Source organism: Equus caballus, chromosome 4 (assembly GCF_041296265.1).
Source record: "Equus caballus isolate H_3958 breed thoroughbred chromosome 4, TB-T2T, whole genome shotgun sequence".
NCBI classification, from domain to species: Eukaryota; Metazoa; Chordata; class Mammalia; order Perissodactyla; family Equidae; genus Equus; species Equus caballus.
The window spans coordinates 106094851-106110152 of NC_091687.1; the positions used below are offsets into that span (position 1 = coordinate 106094851).

At 48.0% G+C, this 15302-nt stretch overlaps 1 protein-coding gene across 3 annotated transcripts in view; it reads left to right on the forward strand.

The window, feature by feature from the left end:
- ZNF862 (zinc finger protein 862) overlaps positions 1–15201 on the forward strand; it is a 34127-nt gene extending 18926 nt beyond the window's left edge. For all 3 annotated transcript variants that reach the window (XM_014739316.3, XM_070265181.1, XM_070265182.1), the window contains 3 exons: positions 7242–7346; positions 8192–10306; positions 11932–15201. In XM_014739316.3, coding sequence (XP_014594802.1) covers positions 7242–7346; positions 8192–10306; positions 11932–12113 — 2402 coding nt within the window. In that variant the 3' untranslated portion in view covers positions 12114–15201. The remainder of the gene's footprint in view (positions 1–7241; positions 7347–8191; positions 10307–11931) is intronic.
- Positions 15202–15302: the final 101 nt, after the last annotated feature.

Consider the following 15302-nt stretch of genomic DNA (forward strand, 5'->3'; position numbering starts at 1 on the left):
GGTATAAATTCAGATTAGAGTGTTACCACTTTAGGATGTTAAATGAAATTCCCATGGTAACCACAAAGAAAATAGCTACAGAATGTACATAAAAGGAAATGAGAAAGGAATTTAAACATTTTCACTACAAAAAAATCAAGTAAACACAAAAGAAGACAGAATGCTGGAAATAAGGGACAAAATAGCTCTAAAGCATATAGAAAAAAATAGCAAAATGACATGTAAGTTTCTCCTTGTCAGTAATTACTTTAAATATAAATGGATTAAACTCTCCAGTCAAACAACAGAAATTGGCAGAAAGGATGAAAATGCATGATCCAACTATATGCTGTCTACAGGAGACTCACTTTAGATCCAAAGACACAAATAAGTTGAAAGTGAATGGATGGAAAAAGATAATCCATGCAAATAGTAACCAAAAGAGGGCAGGGGTGGTTATATTAATATCACGTGAATAGACTTGAAATCAAAAGAGGTTGTAAGAGACAAAGAAGAACGTTATATATTAATACAAGTTTTAATGCAGCAAGAAAATATAACAATTATAGACATTTACACACCTAATGACAGATTATCAAATATATGAAGCAAAACCTGACAGAATTGAAGGGAAAAATAGACAGTTCTACAATAATTTGTTGGCAACTTCAATACCCCACTCACAATAATGGATAGAACAACCGAAGAGAAGATAAATGAGGAAATAGAGGGCTTAAACAACGCAATAAAACAGCTAGATCTAACAGAGATACATGGAACACGCCATCCAACAGCAGCATACACATCCTTCTCAAGTGCACATGGGACAGTTTCTAGGATAGACCATATATTAGGCCAGAACAATTTGAAAAAGAACAAAGCTGGAGGGCTCACACTTCCTGATTTCAAAACTTACTACAAAGCTACAGTAATCGAAACAGTGAGGTGCAGGCATAAAGACAGACATATAGACTAATGGAATAGAATAGAAAGCCAAGAAATATATCCTCACATATATGGTCAAATGTTTTTTGACAAGGGTGCCAAGGCCATTCACTGGGGAAAGGATAGTCTTTTCAACAGATGGTGTGGGGGAAAAAGGATATCCACATGCAAAAGAATGAAGTTCAACCCTTATCTAACACCATATAAAAAATTAAGTCAAAATGGACCAAAGACCCAAATATAAGACCTAAAACAATAAAACTCATAGAAGGAAACATAGTACAAAATTTTCACGACATTGGATTTGGCAGTGATTTCTTGGCTATGATGCCAAAGCACTGATAACAAAAGAAAAAATAAACAAATTTGACTTCATGAATTTTTTTGAATTTTTGTGCGTTAAAAGACACTATCAACAGAGTAAAAAGACAACCCATGCAGTGGGAGAAAATATTTGGAAATCATGTATCTGATAGGAGATTAATATCCAGAATACTTAGAGAACTCCTAAAACTCAACAACAAAAAAAGGGAAACAACCCGATTCACAAATGGACAAAGAATTTGAAGACATTTCTCCAAAGAAGATATACAAATGGCCAATAAGCACATGGAAAAAATGCTCAACATTACCTCACACCCATTAGGGTGATTACTAGCAAAAAAAATAGAAAACAACAAGTGTCAGCAAGGATGTGGAGAAATTGGAACCCTTGTGCACTGTTAGTGGCAATATAAAGTGGTATAGCCACTGTGGAAAACAGTATGGCAGTTCCTCAAAAAATTAGAAATAGAATTACCATATATAGTAATTTCACTTCTGGGTATATATCTAAAACAAATGAAAAGAAATTGTTAATGAGGGTTGTATTGATGAGAGTTGTACGCTAATGTTGATAGCAGTGTTATTCGCAATAGCTAAAACATGGAAGAAACCTAAGTGTCCATCAACAGATGAATGAATAAGTGTAATGTGGTCTATCCAAACAATGGAATATTATTCAGCCTTAAAAAGGAAGGAAATTTTTACACATGCCGCAACCTAGATGAACCTTGAGGACGTTATGCTAATTGAAATAATCCAGTCTCAAAAAGACAATGCTGTATGATTCCACTTATACAAGGTACTTAGAGTAGTCAAAAATCGTAGAGACAGAAAGTAGAACGGTGGTTGCCAGGGCTCGCTCGGGAGAAATAGCGGGGTGGATGTTTAACGGTACAAAGTTTCAGTTTTACAACATGGAAAGAGTTTTGGAGATGGATGGTGGTGATGGTTGTACAACATTATGAATGTATTTAATATCTCTGAACTGTACACCTAAAAATGGTTAAGATGGTAAATTTTAGGTTATATGTATTTTATTGCAGTAAAAAAAAGTCCTGATCAGGAAAGACAAAGAAAGGCTGACAAACTGTTCATATTAAAGGGGACTAAAGAGTCATGCCAACTAAGTGCAGTGCACGATCCTGGATTAGATGCTGGACTGGGAAAGACAGGCATATAGATAGCTATAAAGGACGTTTGGGGACAATTGAAGAAATTTAGTTGTGGACCATGGATTAGATAGTAGTAGTATATCAGTTAAATTTTCTGATTTTGATCATTATACTATGGTTATGTAAGACATTAGTTTTTAGTTGCCACACGACAAATTATCACAAATTTAGTAGCTTAAACAGCACCCATTTATTGTCTCAGTTCTGGAGGTCAGAAGTCCAGACAGGCTTAGCCAGGTTCTCTGCTTAGGGTCTCATAGAGCCCAAATCAAGGTGTCTGCCAGGCTGGCCTCTTATGTGCAGGCTCTAGGAAAGATCGCTGCCAAGCTCATTTGGGTTGTTGGCAGAATCCAGTTCCTTGCAGTTGTAGGACTGAGGTCCCTGTTTTCTTGCTGGCTGTGGACCAGAGATCACTCTCAGGTCCTAGAGGCTGCTATCAGGTCCTTTCCACGTGGCCTTCCCCATTCTCAGGCCAGCAGCAGTTCACTGGATCCTCTTGGCGCTTTGAAGCTCTGACTGCCTCTGCTGTTGAAGGGCTGATGTGATTAGGGTGGGTCACCCAGATAACCTCTTTTGCCAGTAACTAAGTAATTGTGGGTGTGATATCACTTCACAGGTTCCACCCACCCTCCCAGGGCCAGGATTAGGAAAGGGTCTGCAGTCACTGGAGTTTGTGTTAGAATTCTGCCTACCCCGTAAGAGAATGTCCTTTTTCTTGAATGATACACACGGAAGTATTTAGGGATCAAAGGGGTATGAAAACAATTTACTCTCAAATAGTTCAGGAAAATGTATATGTATTTATACAGTATATATATACATAGAGAGGAGAGAGAGAAAGAGGGAGGGTGGAAGGGCATGTGAGCGCATGAGCATGACACAGCAAATGGGACAAAATGTAAAAGATTGGCGTTCCTTGTATTATTATTGAAACTTTTCTGTAAGTTTTAAATATGAAAAATTTACGCCCCCCCCCCCCAAAAAAGGAAAGAAAAGTCCAGTCCTTGTTTAGTAGTCAAAAATCTGGACTTCATTTAAAACTAAAGTTTTTTTCCCCTCCCACCTCAACCTGCTTCAGGTCTAGAGTCTGGAATCTTGTGGGAGGAAGAAAGGAGTTCTCCTACCCACTAGCTCGTTCCAGGATTTCTGCTGCATACTGGCGGCGAATGGTGGGGTGGGGGAGAAGCACAAGACAGGCTTTACCTGACATGCATGTAAGCTGATACCAGTTACTTGTAGCTGGGATAGTTGCAAGCTGCTCTCTGGGTGTGGGGTCTACGCCCCACCTCATCACTGGAGAGCTCCTACTGCAGTTCCCCTTAGATGGGTGTCTGCTTTGGCAGTCAGCCCACATGGGCTCCTTCTTGGGAGCATCACACCAGTAGACAGTCATGGGCAGAGTCCCTTTAAGTGGCTCCAGGCCTCATCTCTTTCCCTGCAGGACCCGCGTCTGGACCGTGGTAATACGTTTATAGATCCTTTGCTCTGACAAACCCTGGGGATGTAAGCTCTTCCCAATGTGGCCACCACGAAGGAGCTCATCTCTCGATTTCTGCCTTTAGTCTACTCCAGGCCTGGATTTATGAGCAGCCCCACAGCTCCAGGAGATAGGTCCAGAGGTCATTCCATTAGAGTTAAGGTCAGGGGAAGGAAGCCCACCCCTCCCCTTGGAGTTGGGGAAGGGACTCATAATACACTGACAACTCTTTCCAGAAACATCTCTAATGTCCAACTTCCTGACCTCTTCACTCCTTGCACTCTGCCTCCCTCTTAGTGGCCAGCGCTTGGTTACGGCCCGTGTTCCAGCTGCCCTCTTCCCAGGTCCGGCTTCGGTGTCTAGCTTTGCAATGGGGGATAGTTGAGTCCTTTTCTTTGGACCTTCAGCCAAAACAGGCCGACAGAATTACACTTTAGTATCCTGTTGCATATGTTTATTGCTATTCCTGATTTATTGATTTTAGATATTATCTATTGATTCCTACTGTGGAAGATGAGGATATGGCCCTCTTACATCACCCCAGGCCCCCACTTCTCTTCCCTCCATCCTCTCAGAACAGGTATATCACATTTTTTGGTTAATGCAATGTAAATTATTTGCTTAATTATAATTATGTATTATTGGCTTCTGATCAGAGTCACATATTATGATGTTATTTCCTTCCTCGTAGGATTTTTCCCCCCTGGAATTGAAATTTTTTTAAATTTATTTTGCTAGTTTTCTGTACCATCACCAATTCTTCTCAAAGCTCCAGTGGAATTATAAAACTCCTCTGAAGAGTCTTTTCCACATGATAAAACACCCTATGACGTATCGGTTTCTCTCATCTTCTGGAGGCTTCTGTCGTTGGGTCTTCCATTCCCCTGCTACGTCTAAACCAGCTCCTCTTTAGGCCTGCCCCACAGCGGTGGCCTTAGACTGCCCTGTGTCTCTGTCCTGTTCCCAGGATGCACCTTTCAGGTTTGTATCTCACGCTGTTGGAGCACATCCTCTGGGAACTTGCTGAGAGAGGGTGCACGGGGGCAGTTTGTCTGACTCCACACGTCTGGAAATGCCCTTACTCTGCCCTCACTATTGATAACTTGGTTGGGTGTAGAAGTCCACGTTGGAAGTAATTTTCCTCAGCATTTTGAAAACCTTGCTTTTGGTTTTACTGGTGCTGTTGAGAAATCTAAATGCCTTTTCATTCCTAAATCTTCGCACACAGCCTATCTTTCCCACTCTGAGAAGTTCTAGATCTAGTCCAGTGTTCTGAGGGTTTAATAATAGGGGATTTTTCTTCTTTTGTTCTGGGCGTCGGGTGCTTCTCTTCCATGTGGAAACTCGTATTTTCCAGTTTGTGGAAACATTTTTGTATTATTTCTTCCTATGTTCTCTTTTCTCTCTTCCAAAAAGTCCTATTAGTTAGATATTGAGTTTTTGGTTTTGTTTCATTTTTTCTTTTTCTCCTATTTTTCTCCTATTTTCTGCTTCTGTCTTTTTTGTTCTACTGTCTTGGAGATTTCCTCAATTTTATTTTCTAACAATTCTATTTAATTTTTAAATTTGTCCTATCGTATTTTTTATCCAAAAGCCCTTATTGTTCCTTTCATAGATGATATCATGACTTTTCTCTCTGGAAATATTCATTCTAGTGTGTGTGTGGTTTCTCTTTTTTTTTAAGTTTTGTTTTGCTTCCTGCAATATCTCTGCTTCCTCCAATCCTTTTCCTACTTGTTTCATGTTAGAGGCTTGTCTTGAATAAATGTCTTTAGGTTCGTTCATATTTCAGAGTAGAGCCTTAAAAAACTGTGTGGAAGCTCTGTGTGCGTGGCTGGCACTCGTTAAGGAGTGGGTGTCCCTGTAGGGTGGTCAGCTGTGAACCTGGATGGCTCCTTGAAGAGCCTGCAAATGTCAGTGTTCAGAGGTCTTTGGGGAGGAGGCGGTGGGGGCGGCAATTCAGTGTTTCCGAAGAAAACTCACCCAGTCTCCACCTTGGGGCCTCGGTTCTTGGAGCCGGGTCACGTGCCTTTCAGAGTATAGATTCTACATCTCTCTGTTTGCATTGCAACCCTTCTCCTTCATGTTTCACTGTCCCCTCTCTTCCAGGGTCTGGAACCTCCTGGTTAAGTTTTTCTGTAGACTAAGTGTTCTCCTCCTCGGGTGAGTGTGGGGGTGTTTTCTGGTCTCCTGGACTAAATGAAAGGATGGGGGGTTCCGCTGGTCTCTGAGGACTTCGGGGCAGCCCCGTTTGTATCTGTTCCTTACCCACCATCGTCTGCCGCACCTGGGGCCTCCGGGTCCAGAATCTTTCAGGGATTCTGTGGTCAAATCCACTTCCTTCTCCTGGTTGCCCCTTCTGCCAGCATTTGGTGCTCAGCTCTGTTAGTTCTTCTCTCTCTTTTATCTCCTTTCTTTCTTCCAAAAATATATTAACATTTCTAGTCCTGTTTCTCTTGGACTTATGCTTTTTATTATTATTATTCGTTCTTGATGATGTTTTAAGAAGGATATGTGTTCACTCTACCACACTTTACCAATTTATTTAGTTATATTTTTATCAGTAGTAAATATGTGGATATACGCACACGCTTATAATACATACAGATACAGTCAAGCAATCCAAAAGATGAATAGTGAAAATTTCCTCCCTTTTACCTTGTCCTTTAGTCCCTCCCCAGGAGCACCCACAGTTACTAGCTGCTTGTATGTCCTCCCCAAGAAGGTTTATACACACATTCACACAGACGCATACAAAAGCACTTAAGTTGATATTAATGGATTTTATTTTAAATCGAGAAAGCAATTCTTTGCATACCCCTGAAGAATATTCACATTTTAAATAATGGGCAGTGCTTAACCCAAGGACATGAATCCCTTCTAGGCAGGTTTCAGCTTCCACTGCAGGTGGTAGACATTTTTAAGGGGCCTTTCAAGTGCCCCCTAAAATAATCCGTGTAATTAGACACTTGCACAAAGGCCAGCTGTGGGTGTCGCTGAGGGGCACATGCACGGACAGTTGTCTTCCTGTTTTATGCTTTGTGTTTCTTGCTCTTTGCACCCTTTCCGCTGCAGATGCGCTGAGCTGACTCAGGACCCCCAAGGCCGGCCCATGGAGCTGAGGAGGTTATTAGCCTGGCCAAGGGATATACCCTAATCTGGCTGCCTCTTAGGTGTCAAGAATAAACTGGCACCCTAGATGGGTGTGTTTTCATCATGCCCCAGGCTGAATAGACTTTATTAAGCGACAACCCCAGAGGCAGCCCTGACCAGAAATAGCTTCAGGCGAGTACTTGACTTGATGGTCCATAGCAGTGACTTCGGTATGTTTGTCCCTACAATAGGGCCTGCTGCTGCCAAACCAGACTTGATCTCCAAACTGGAACGTAGAGCTGCGCCCTGGATCAAGGACCCTGACGGGCCAAAGTCGGGGAAAGGTCGTCCTCCGGGTGAGTCTAGACCTACTGAGTTCTGAAGGGCACGTCCAGGGGCCAAGTAGCTACAGCAAGTCACACAGTGTTAGTTTAGACATACTTGTCCTGAACATATTGTGCAGCAGGCCTGTGCTAGGCTCTGGGTAGACAAAGATGAGTAAGAAATGAATCCTGCCCTCAGAGTGTAGAGAGCCTGGGAAACTGGGACACATGGAAAAATAATGTCCTTTGATGAGCAGAAGTGCCAGAGGGACCTGTGGTAGAGCTGATGGGAGGAGGGGCGTGGTAGACTGGTTCTGAGGAACCATAGGCCTGGGAGCCTCTCCCCGCTTCCGCCTTCCTCCTGTTAGTGACAACACTGTTGGTCTGTGAGAATTTGTTGTTCTGCATATCTCAGTCAATAACTTATTAGCTGGTAGCTACTGTGTCGACTTCTGTACCTCCATTCTTTCTAAGGCTCATTAGAAAACTTATGGATGTTTAACCTCATTTCTTTGTGGGCCTCGCAAGAAAATTAAAGCCACTTGTTTATGCAGTAGCATCTATGGCCAAGGTGGTTAATTAAGCTTATTAGCAGCTGATGTCACATGATCCCAGGGTAGCCGTGTGGATAGGGAGGGGGAGACTGGCTAAAGGACCCACAAGGATTGGCAAACAACTCATGGGAAGCCAGACCGACTTTCATAGATTATAATGGGGAAGGGTTTAAATAGAAGCCAGTAATGATTTCTAGAAAGGTGGATCACATTCCTCTTCTCTGCTTTGCATATGGGGTACTTATTGAATTGGGGTGTCTTAGCTGGTAGGAGACTGCACAGTTCTGGGCAGCAAAATCAAGCACAGTTTGATTTTCTCCAAAGGGAAAAAGAAGATGGTGGCCATAAGAGAGGCAGACACACAAGGCTCAGCTATAGCATCTGCATTGCTTCCAGCTCCTTCTGTGGAGACATGTACCTCCTACTGCAATTCCAGCCTTTCTGAAGTAGAAGTAGATGGACCTAGGAAAATCAAGAGGACTTACAGACCCCGTTCAATTCAGAGGTCCTGGTTCGGGCAGTTCCCGTGGTTAGTAATTGACCCAAATGAGACCAAGCTCTTCTGCTCAGCTTGCAAAGAAAGACCTAGTCTCCATGACAAATCGTCCCGGTTAGTCCGAGGTTACACGGGGCCTTTCAAAGTGGAGACTTTAAAATACCATGAAGTCAGCAAAGCACACAAGCTCTGTGTCAACACTGTCCAAATCAAGGAAGACGCCCCTCAGGCTGCCCTTGTTCCAGAAATCTCCAATGACTTGATGGCGAACATGGAACACTTTTTCAATGCCGCCTACTCAATCGCATACCACTCAAGGCCCCTTAATGACTTTGAGAAGATCCTGCAGCTCCTCCAAAGCACTGGGACCATGATTTTGGGCAAGTACCGAAATCGCACCGCATGCACTCAGTTCATCAAATACATCTCTGAGACGCTGAAGAAAGAGATCCTCGAGGATGTCCGGAACTCCCCTTGTGTGAGCGTGCTGTTGGACAGCTCCACAGACACCGCCGACCAGTCCTGCGTGGGGATTTATATCCGCTACTTTAAGGAGATGGAGGTGAAAGAGTCTTACATCACTTTGGCCCCTCTCTACAGTGAGACAGTGGATGGATACTTTGAGACCATCATCTCTGCCCTGGATGAACTGGACATCCCTTTCCGGAAGCCTGGTTGGGTGGTGGGCCTGGGAACTGATGGCTCACCCATGTTGAGCTGCAGAGGAGGCCTTGTCGAAAAATTCCAGGAGGTCATCCCCCAGCTGCTGCCTGTTGATTGTGTAGCCCACCGGCTGCACCTGGCTGTGGTAGATGCTTGTGGGGGCATCGATCTGGTAAAGAAGTGTGACCGGCACATCCGAACCGTCTTCAAGTTCTATCAGTCCTCAAACAAGAGGCTGAATGAGCTGCAGGAAGGCGCGGCTCCCCTGGAGCAGGAAATCATCCGCCTGAAGGACCTGAATGCCATCAGGTGGGTGGCCAGCAAGAGACGCACATTGAATGCACTGATCGTGAGCTGGCCTGCCCTGGCTAGGCACCTCCACAGTGTGGCGGAAGCTGGGGGCCAAATCGGGCACAGGGCCAAAGGCATGCTGAAGCTGATGAAGAGCTTCCATTTTGTCAAGTTCTGCCACTTCCTTTTGGACTTCCTGAGCATCTATAGGCCTTTGTCTGAGGTGTGCCAGAAAGAGATCGTGCTGATTACAGAGGTGAACTCCACGCTGGGACGGGCCTATGTAGCGCTGGAGACCCTCCGTCACCAGGCAGGCCCCAAAGAGGAAGAGTTCAATGCCAGCTTCAAGGATGGGCGGCTCCATGGCATCTTCTTGGACAGAATGGAGATGGCAGAACAGCGGTTCCAGGCAGACAGGGAAAGAATGATCCTGACAGGGATCGAGTACCTTCAGCAAAGGTTTGACACAGACCGTCCCCCGCAGCTCAAGAACATGGAGGTGTTTGACACCATGGCCTGGCCAAGTGGGATTGAACTTGCCAGTTTTGGGAATGATGATATTCTTGCCCTTGCCAGATATTTTGAGCTCTCACTGCCCCCAGGATACAGCGAGGAAGCACTCCTGGAGGAGTGGCTGGGCCTGAAGGCCATCGCCAAGAACCTCCCGTTCTCCATGCTGTGTAAGAACGCCTTGGCCCAGCGCTACCGCTTCCCCTTACTGAGCAGGCTCGTGGCTGTGGTAGTCTGTGTGCCTGTCTCCACCTCCTGCTGTGAGCGGGGATTCAGTGCCATGAACCGGATCAGGACTGATGAGAGGACCAAGCTCTCCAATGAGGTGATCAACATGCTCATGATGACAGCAGTGAATGGTGTGGCAGTCACAGAGTACGACCCCCAGCCTGCCATCCAACACTGGTACCTGACCTCCTCAGGCCGGCGTTTCAGCCATGTCTACACCTGTGCCCAGGTGCCACCCCGCTCCCATGCAAGTAAGTACACGGGCAGAGTTCCTAGAGATGAGAAAACAGGGAAGGGAATCTTATCTTCCCAATGCCATGTGGACCTCAAATCTGGTAGAGTCTGATAAAGTCGGCCATCACAGTAGGTTTGGTCTAAGTTATCATTGAGTTTCTGTCGTGTACTAGACCAGTGAGCGCTCAAGACATGACACTACCCTCAAGGAGCTTGTGATCCAGCTAGAGAGGCAAGACGCACACACTGCAGGCAGCAAGGCATAGTGCTAAGAGCATGAATTTCTGGAACTAGTCTGCCCAGGTTCAAATTCTAACTCTGCTGCTAACTAGCATGTGACCTTGGGCAAGTTAATCTATTTGTGCTTTGGTTTTCCAGCTGTAAAGTGAATTAATACATGTAAAGCGGTTAGGACAATGTCTGGCAAGTAGTACCAATGGCCCTGTTTAAAGGTTAAGACTACTGCTGGGAATAACCAGAGGACTGGACCGGTCCGGGCAGTGACGTTGTGTTCTGAGCGGGGCTGTGTAGACTCCATTTGGAGAGGGAAGAGGTCAGCGCAGGTCAGAGGGGCTGTGAAGGAGGTGCTCCGTGGAGAAGGGTGGGGCCTGTCAGGAGAGGAGTCGTGAGGAGTAGGCCTCACTACCCAGGAGGGCTGGGGTGGGGCCTAGCTTGAGGGGGAAGTTATACCATACAAGAGGGCAGGTTACTGAAAGTCTTAGCAAGAAATTTTCCTCTTTTCAAGTAGTCGCTGAAAACAGAGAACCAGAGAGGTCCTCTGGGCTATTCACGTTTACTTGACAGTGACAGAGCCATGATTCTTATCTCTTGCCGTCTTCTATAGCTGGTCCCCTTCCTCTTGCCTCCGCTCTCATTCTTTACCTCTGAGTTTGTGGTCTTCCACAGTGGACTAGGTCCCAGGGTTGACAGAGGCTCTGTAGGAAGCAGGCTGGCCCTGGACCTGTAGCTGGGCAGCAGGGGAGGGGCCCAGGGTAGAAGCAGAGAGAAGAAAAAAGACAGGCAGAGCCCAGATGGGGGGCCAAGACAGGGACTCTTCACCCAAGCATTTGTGGGTGCATTGTTGTCCGTGTCCAGCCCTGAGGGGGTGAAAGAGAGAAAGGTGGGATCAGGTGTGCCTTTTGCAGGTTATTCTTCTCTTGGGGACAGTAGGACCAGTACCTCTGAAGCCAAGAGAGAACATTACCAGATTTTACGTGACAAAGCCCTCCTTCCCAGGCAGGGTTCCTCAGCCTCAGCACTAGTGACATTTGGGGCCAGATAACTCTCTGTTGTGGGGCCCATCCTGTGCGTTGTTGGACCTTTAGCAGCATGCCTGGTCCTTGCCCATTACATCCCCACTGGTTACCAGTAGCACCCTCCCAGTTGTACCAACACAATGTCTCCAGATGTTGCCAAATGTCCCCTGGGGGGCAAAATCAGCCCAGTGAGATCCGCTGTCTTGGGGTGAAGGAATAGCAGAGTGGGACTAGGTCAGGCCTGCAGAGAGCAGTCCTGTCCTGCCGCCAGTCTCTTCTGCCGTGGTTTTTTCACCGAACATACCCTGGGGCAAGGTTGGACAGGGGAGGGCATTACCATCTCATCTGTTTCCCCTCCGTCTGATTGTGCGTTCTCCTTCCTCCAGCACGAGGGGTGGGGCTCAGGAAGGAGAAGATGGGAGCACTCTATCTGGAGGAGGCTGTGACCCAGGAGCCACCCATTCCGCCCTACAGGGAACCGGTGGAGATCCTGAAGGACTGCATCATGGACCCTCCCGACAGACTCCTGTACCCCCACACCGGCCCAGAGGCCCCCGAGCTGTCCTGATTGAGAGCTCATGTGGGAGCAGGAATCCTAGAGGTTGCCTTGGAGACCCTGTGCTGCCCTGCCCCTTGTGATCACGGTGACAGCGCTCTGCAGATTCTAGGCTGCCCTGGAATCTTCGTTTGGTGGGGACTCTCTAAGCACCAGGAAGTGGACAGTGACAAGATCGTTAAGCCCACATCCCAGAGAGGCAGAGTAATCAGGAGGCACACCACCTGTTACCAAGGCCCCTCTCTAAGCAGGGCAGTGACCTCACAGCGCTTAAATATGCAGAAAGGGGCTTAGCTCAAGTTCATTTTTAAGGTGCTTCAGGAAATAATCCCATCACATGGGAGATTTCACCCCATGTTCTGGTGGCAAGAGGACTTTTCTGAAGTGGGGCCAACTGTTGGGGATAGGGGCTTAAAGGAGCACGCCAGCCCCCTGGACAGTTGGGGGCATTCCAGGAAGGCTGCCCACAGCCTCAGGCACATGGGGAAGGCACTCGGTGAGGGGCAGAGGATGACCAGGCTCTAGGGACAGCTGGCCTGGCTCTGGGATCTGTCACCCTGGCTCCATGGCAGAAGCTGGGAAGCCTTGGCTTCATATGGGAGACTCGCACCAGGGAATTTCTCTACCTCTTCCCGGGGCCTTCCTTTAGGATGAGGCAAGCCAAGACCCTTTGCACAGAGCACTCGAGAACGGTTCTCCCGCTGCAGCTTGGGATGGTGGAGGAAAGTGTTTCCCTGGAGGGAGCCTGATGCCTCCTGCCGGTCCAGTGCTCATGTGTGACCTGCATCAGGCTGAGCCCGGCTTCTGAGGAGTGGCAGGGCCAAGCCAGTGCTTGGGAGGCTTGGGATCTGGCCCCTCTCTGCCGCAGGCAGTGGTTCAACCATGATTATCCCTTCCTCTTTTCTGCGCCTCAGTTTCCCTCTCCATGAAGTGGCAGCAGAGAATCCAAATGCCTGCTGGCTCCCAGCCTGCCATAGAGCTGATGAGTGACAGTGCCACCAGCTCCCAAAGGACAGATCTCGGGCTGCGCAGAGTGACTTCGCTGCCTTCAGCCATTGTCCTTGTCCCTTGCCATGACGTCCTTATTGTGGGAAAAGGTGCTCTCTAAACGTGCCGTCAGCGTGCTGGTCTAGGCCACTCTTCCCCCATTGCCTGAGAACCAGGAGGGGTGCTTGTTAATATGCTCCATCCCAGACCTGCTTCATCAGATCCATGGGCCTGGGGGGTGGGAGCTCGGGGTCTGGCTGTTTTCAGCAAGGTCCCCCAGGAACTTCATGGACAAGCTTGAGAACCTCTAGGTTGAGAACCTGGAGGCACAGAAGGGTGTCCCGCTCGCCCTCGCCCCATCTGTCCTGCCACCCTGAAGTAAAGCACTTTGCCTTCCAAGGCAGCTTCGTTTTGGTAGCCCCAGGCTGCCTCTCTGGCTGGGGAGGATGTCGTGTCTGGGTCCTGCCTTCCTAAGCTCGATGGGAACAAGGGGAGCTTAGAGGGAAGGGCTCCTTTGCCGGCCTTTCACCTGCTTTAGACAGGCAGGAAGTGGTGCTCTGTCCATCCTGGCCTTGCTGCCCGGCTCCAGGCTGGGTCCCTGCTCTGTGCTGCGAGTCCTAGCTGTCCGGCCCTCAACCAGCAGCCTCTCCACTTCCCATTCCTAGAAGGTGCTGGGGGTCCCTGAGATGCTGGTATCGAGTGTCTCATGAGGGCAGACCCCCTGCTTCCCAGTGCTTCTGGCTCTCCCTCCTCGCACCCCACCCTAAGCACTTAGCCTCAGCACATTGCTTTCCTGTTTTCTTTAGCTTCGAGCCAGGAATTCTGTTCTCTCTCTCTGCCTTTGAACCTGTGGAACTGTCTCTCTTCCAGCCTGTGCTCTGGGGTCTGAGGTGGACCTCGGGCCCTTGGAGCTAGAGCCCTGGCAGTGCTGCTCTGGCAGTGGTCAGGATGGAGCCCCGGCCTCCCGCCCCATTCACATAAGTTTCTGTGGTGTTCAGGAGTCTGCCTGAGGCCAGGTGCTGTGGGTGTGAATTGGTGGGATGGAAGAGAACAGGGCCCTTTAAGGTGAGGGTAGCCCCCACCCTATTATAGGGATTTTAAATTGAGGTGACTTTGTGGCACGCACCCTCCTCATGCCATCTTCCATCCTTTCAGAATCCTCAGAGCAAGAGGCTAGTCCTGTGAGCGACTCTGTGTGTGAGTCCACACGCACAACTCCCTGTGCGGGCCTAGGCACTGAGGGGAGGCCAGGTGGGGATGCACCTGCCTCTCCACATCTGTGCTCTGCAGAAGCCTCCAAGGCTGGCTTGTGAGAAAGTTGGGCCCACGGAGGGGGGCCACGGAAAATGCTGTTTATCACAGAGATTTGCACAACCCACGTTTCTCAAGGGCGCAGGCATGCTCTGGCTCTCCTTTGTTAGGGGATGGCAGACGCTTTTGTGGGGTCCCCAGGGCTGACACCTGGTGAGTGCCTTACAGGAGGCCTGTGGCCCAGGCTGACCTCTGTTTCTGGAGACTCCTGCTTCATTTCAGGCCCCAGGGCCTAGAGATCCCATTGTGGGAGAGGCTCGCTATTTTTGCCTCACAAGAAAGCCAGCTGAAAGGCATTGGGAATAGAAGAGCAAGCCCTCTGTCCTTGGCCAGAACCCTGGCCCTGCCTCTACCCTCCTTCCCTACCCGTAATCTTTATCGCATCTCCGTGTCCGCATCCTGGCATTTCACACACACACACCCAGCCCTTGACCGGTGCCCAGAGGGTCTGACACTGCATAACCAGCATTTGACAGTTTGATTTCAGTAGCCATAAAGACCAGTGGGCAGGAGGAACCTCAGCTCGCCTCCCAGCCAGAGGGGTCAGAGAGTCAACCTACTCCCGACCTTCTCCTTCTCTCTCAAGCCCGAGTTGAACTCCTACGGTGCTAAGTATTTAGAAGTACCGTGTGAAGGTTGGCCAGTTCTCTCATCCAGGTGGCTGTCAGCCAAGGACACGCCCAGTGATTGGCCCCAGGATGTCCTCCCTTCCTCTGGTTTCAAAGATGTGCAAATAAGTTTAAAAAAAACCATGTTTGATTCTCAACCTTTTGTTACCTGAATAAAGCAGAGTTTATTTCGACACACGCCTCTGTCCTATAAGACCCCTAAGCCAGAACCGGGAAATGGCAGAAGCTGTCTAAGCTAACCAGATCTGGCTCCTCGCAAAGCTCGCCCCACAAC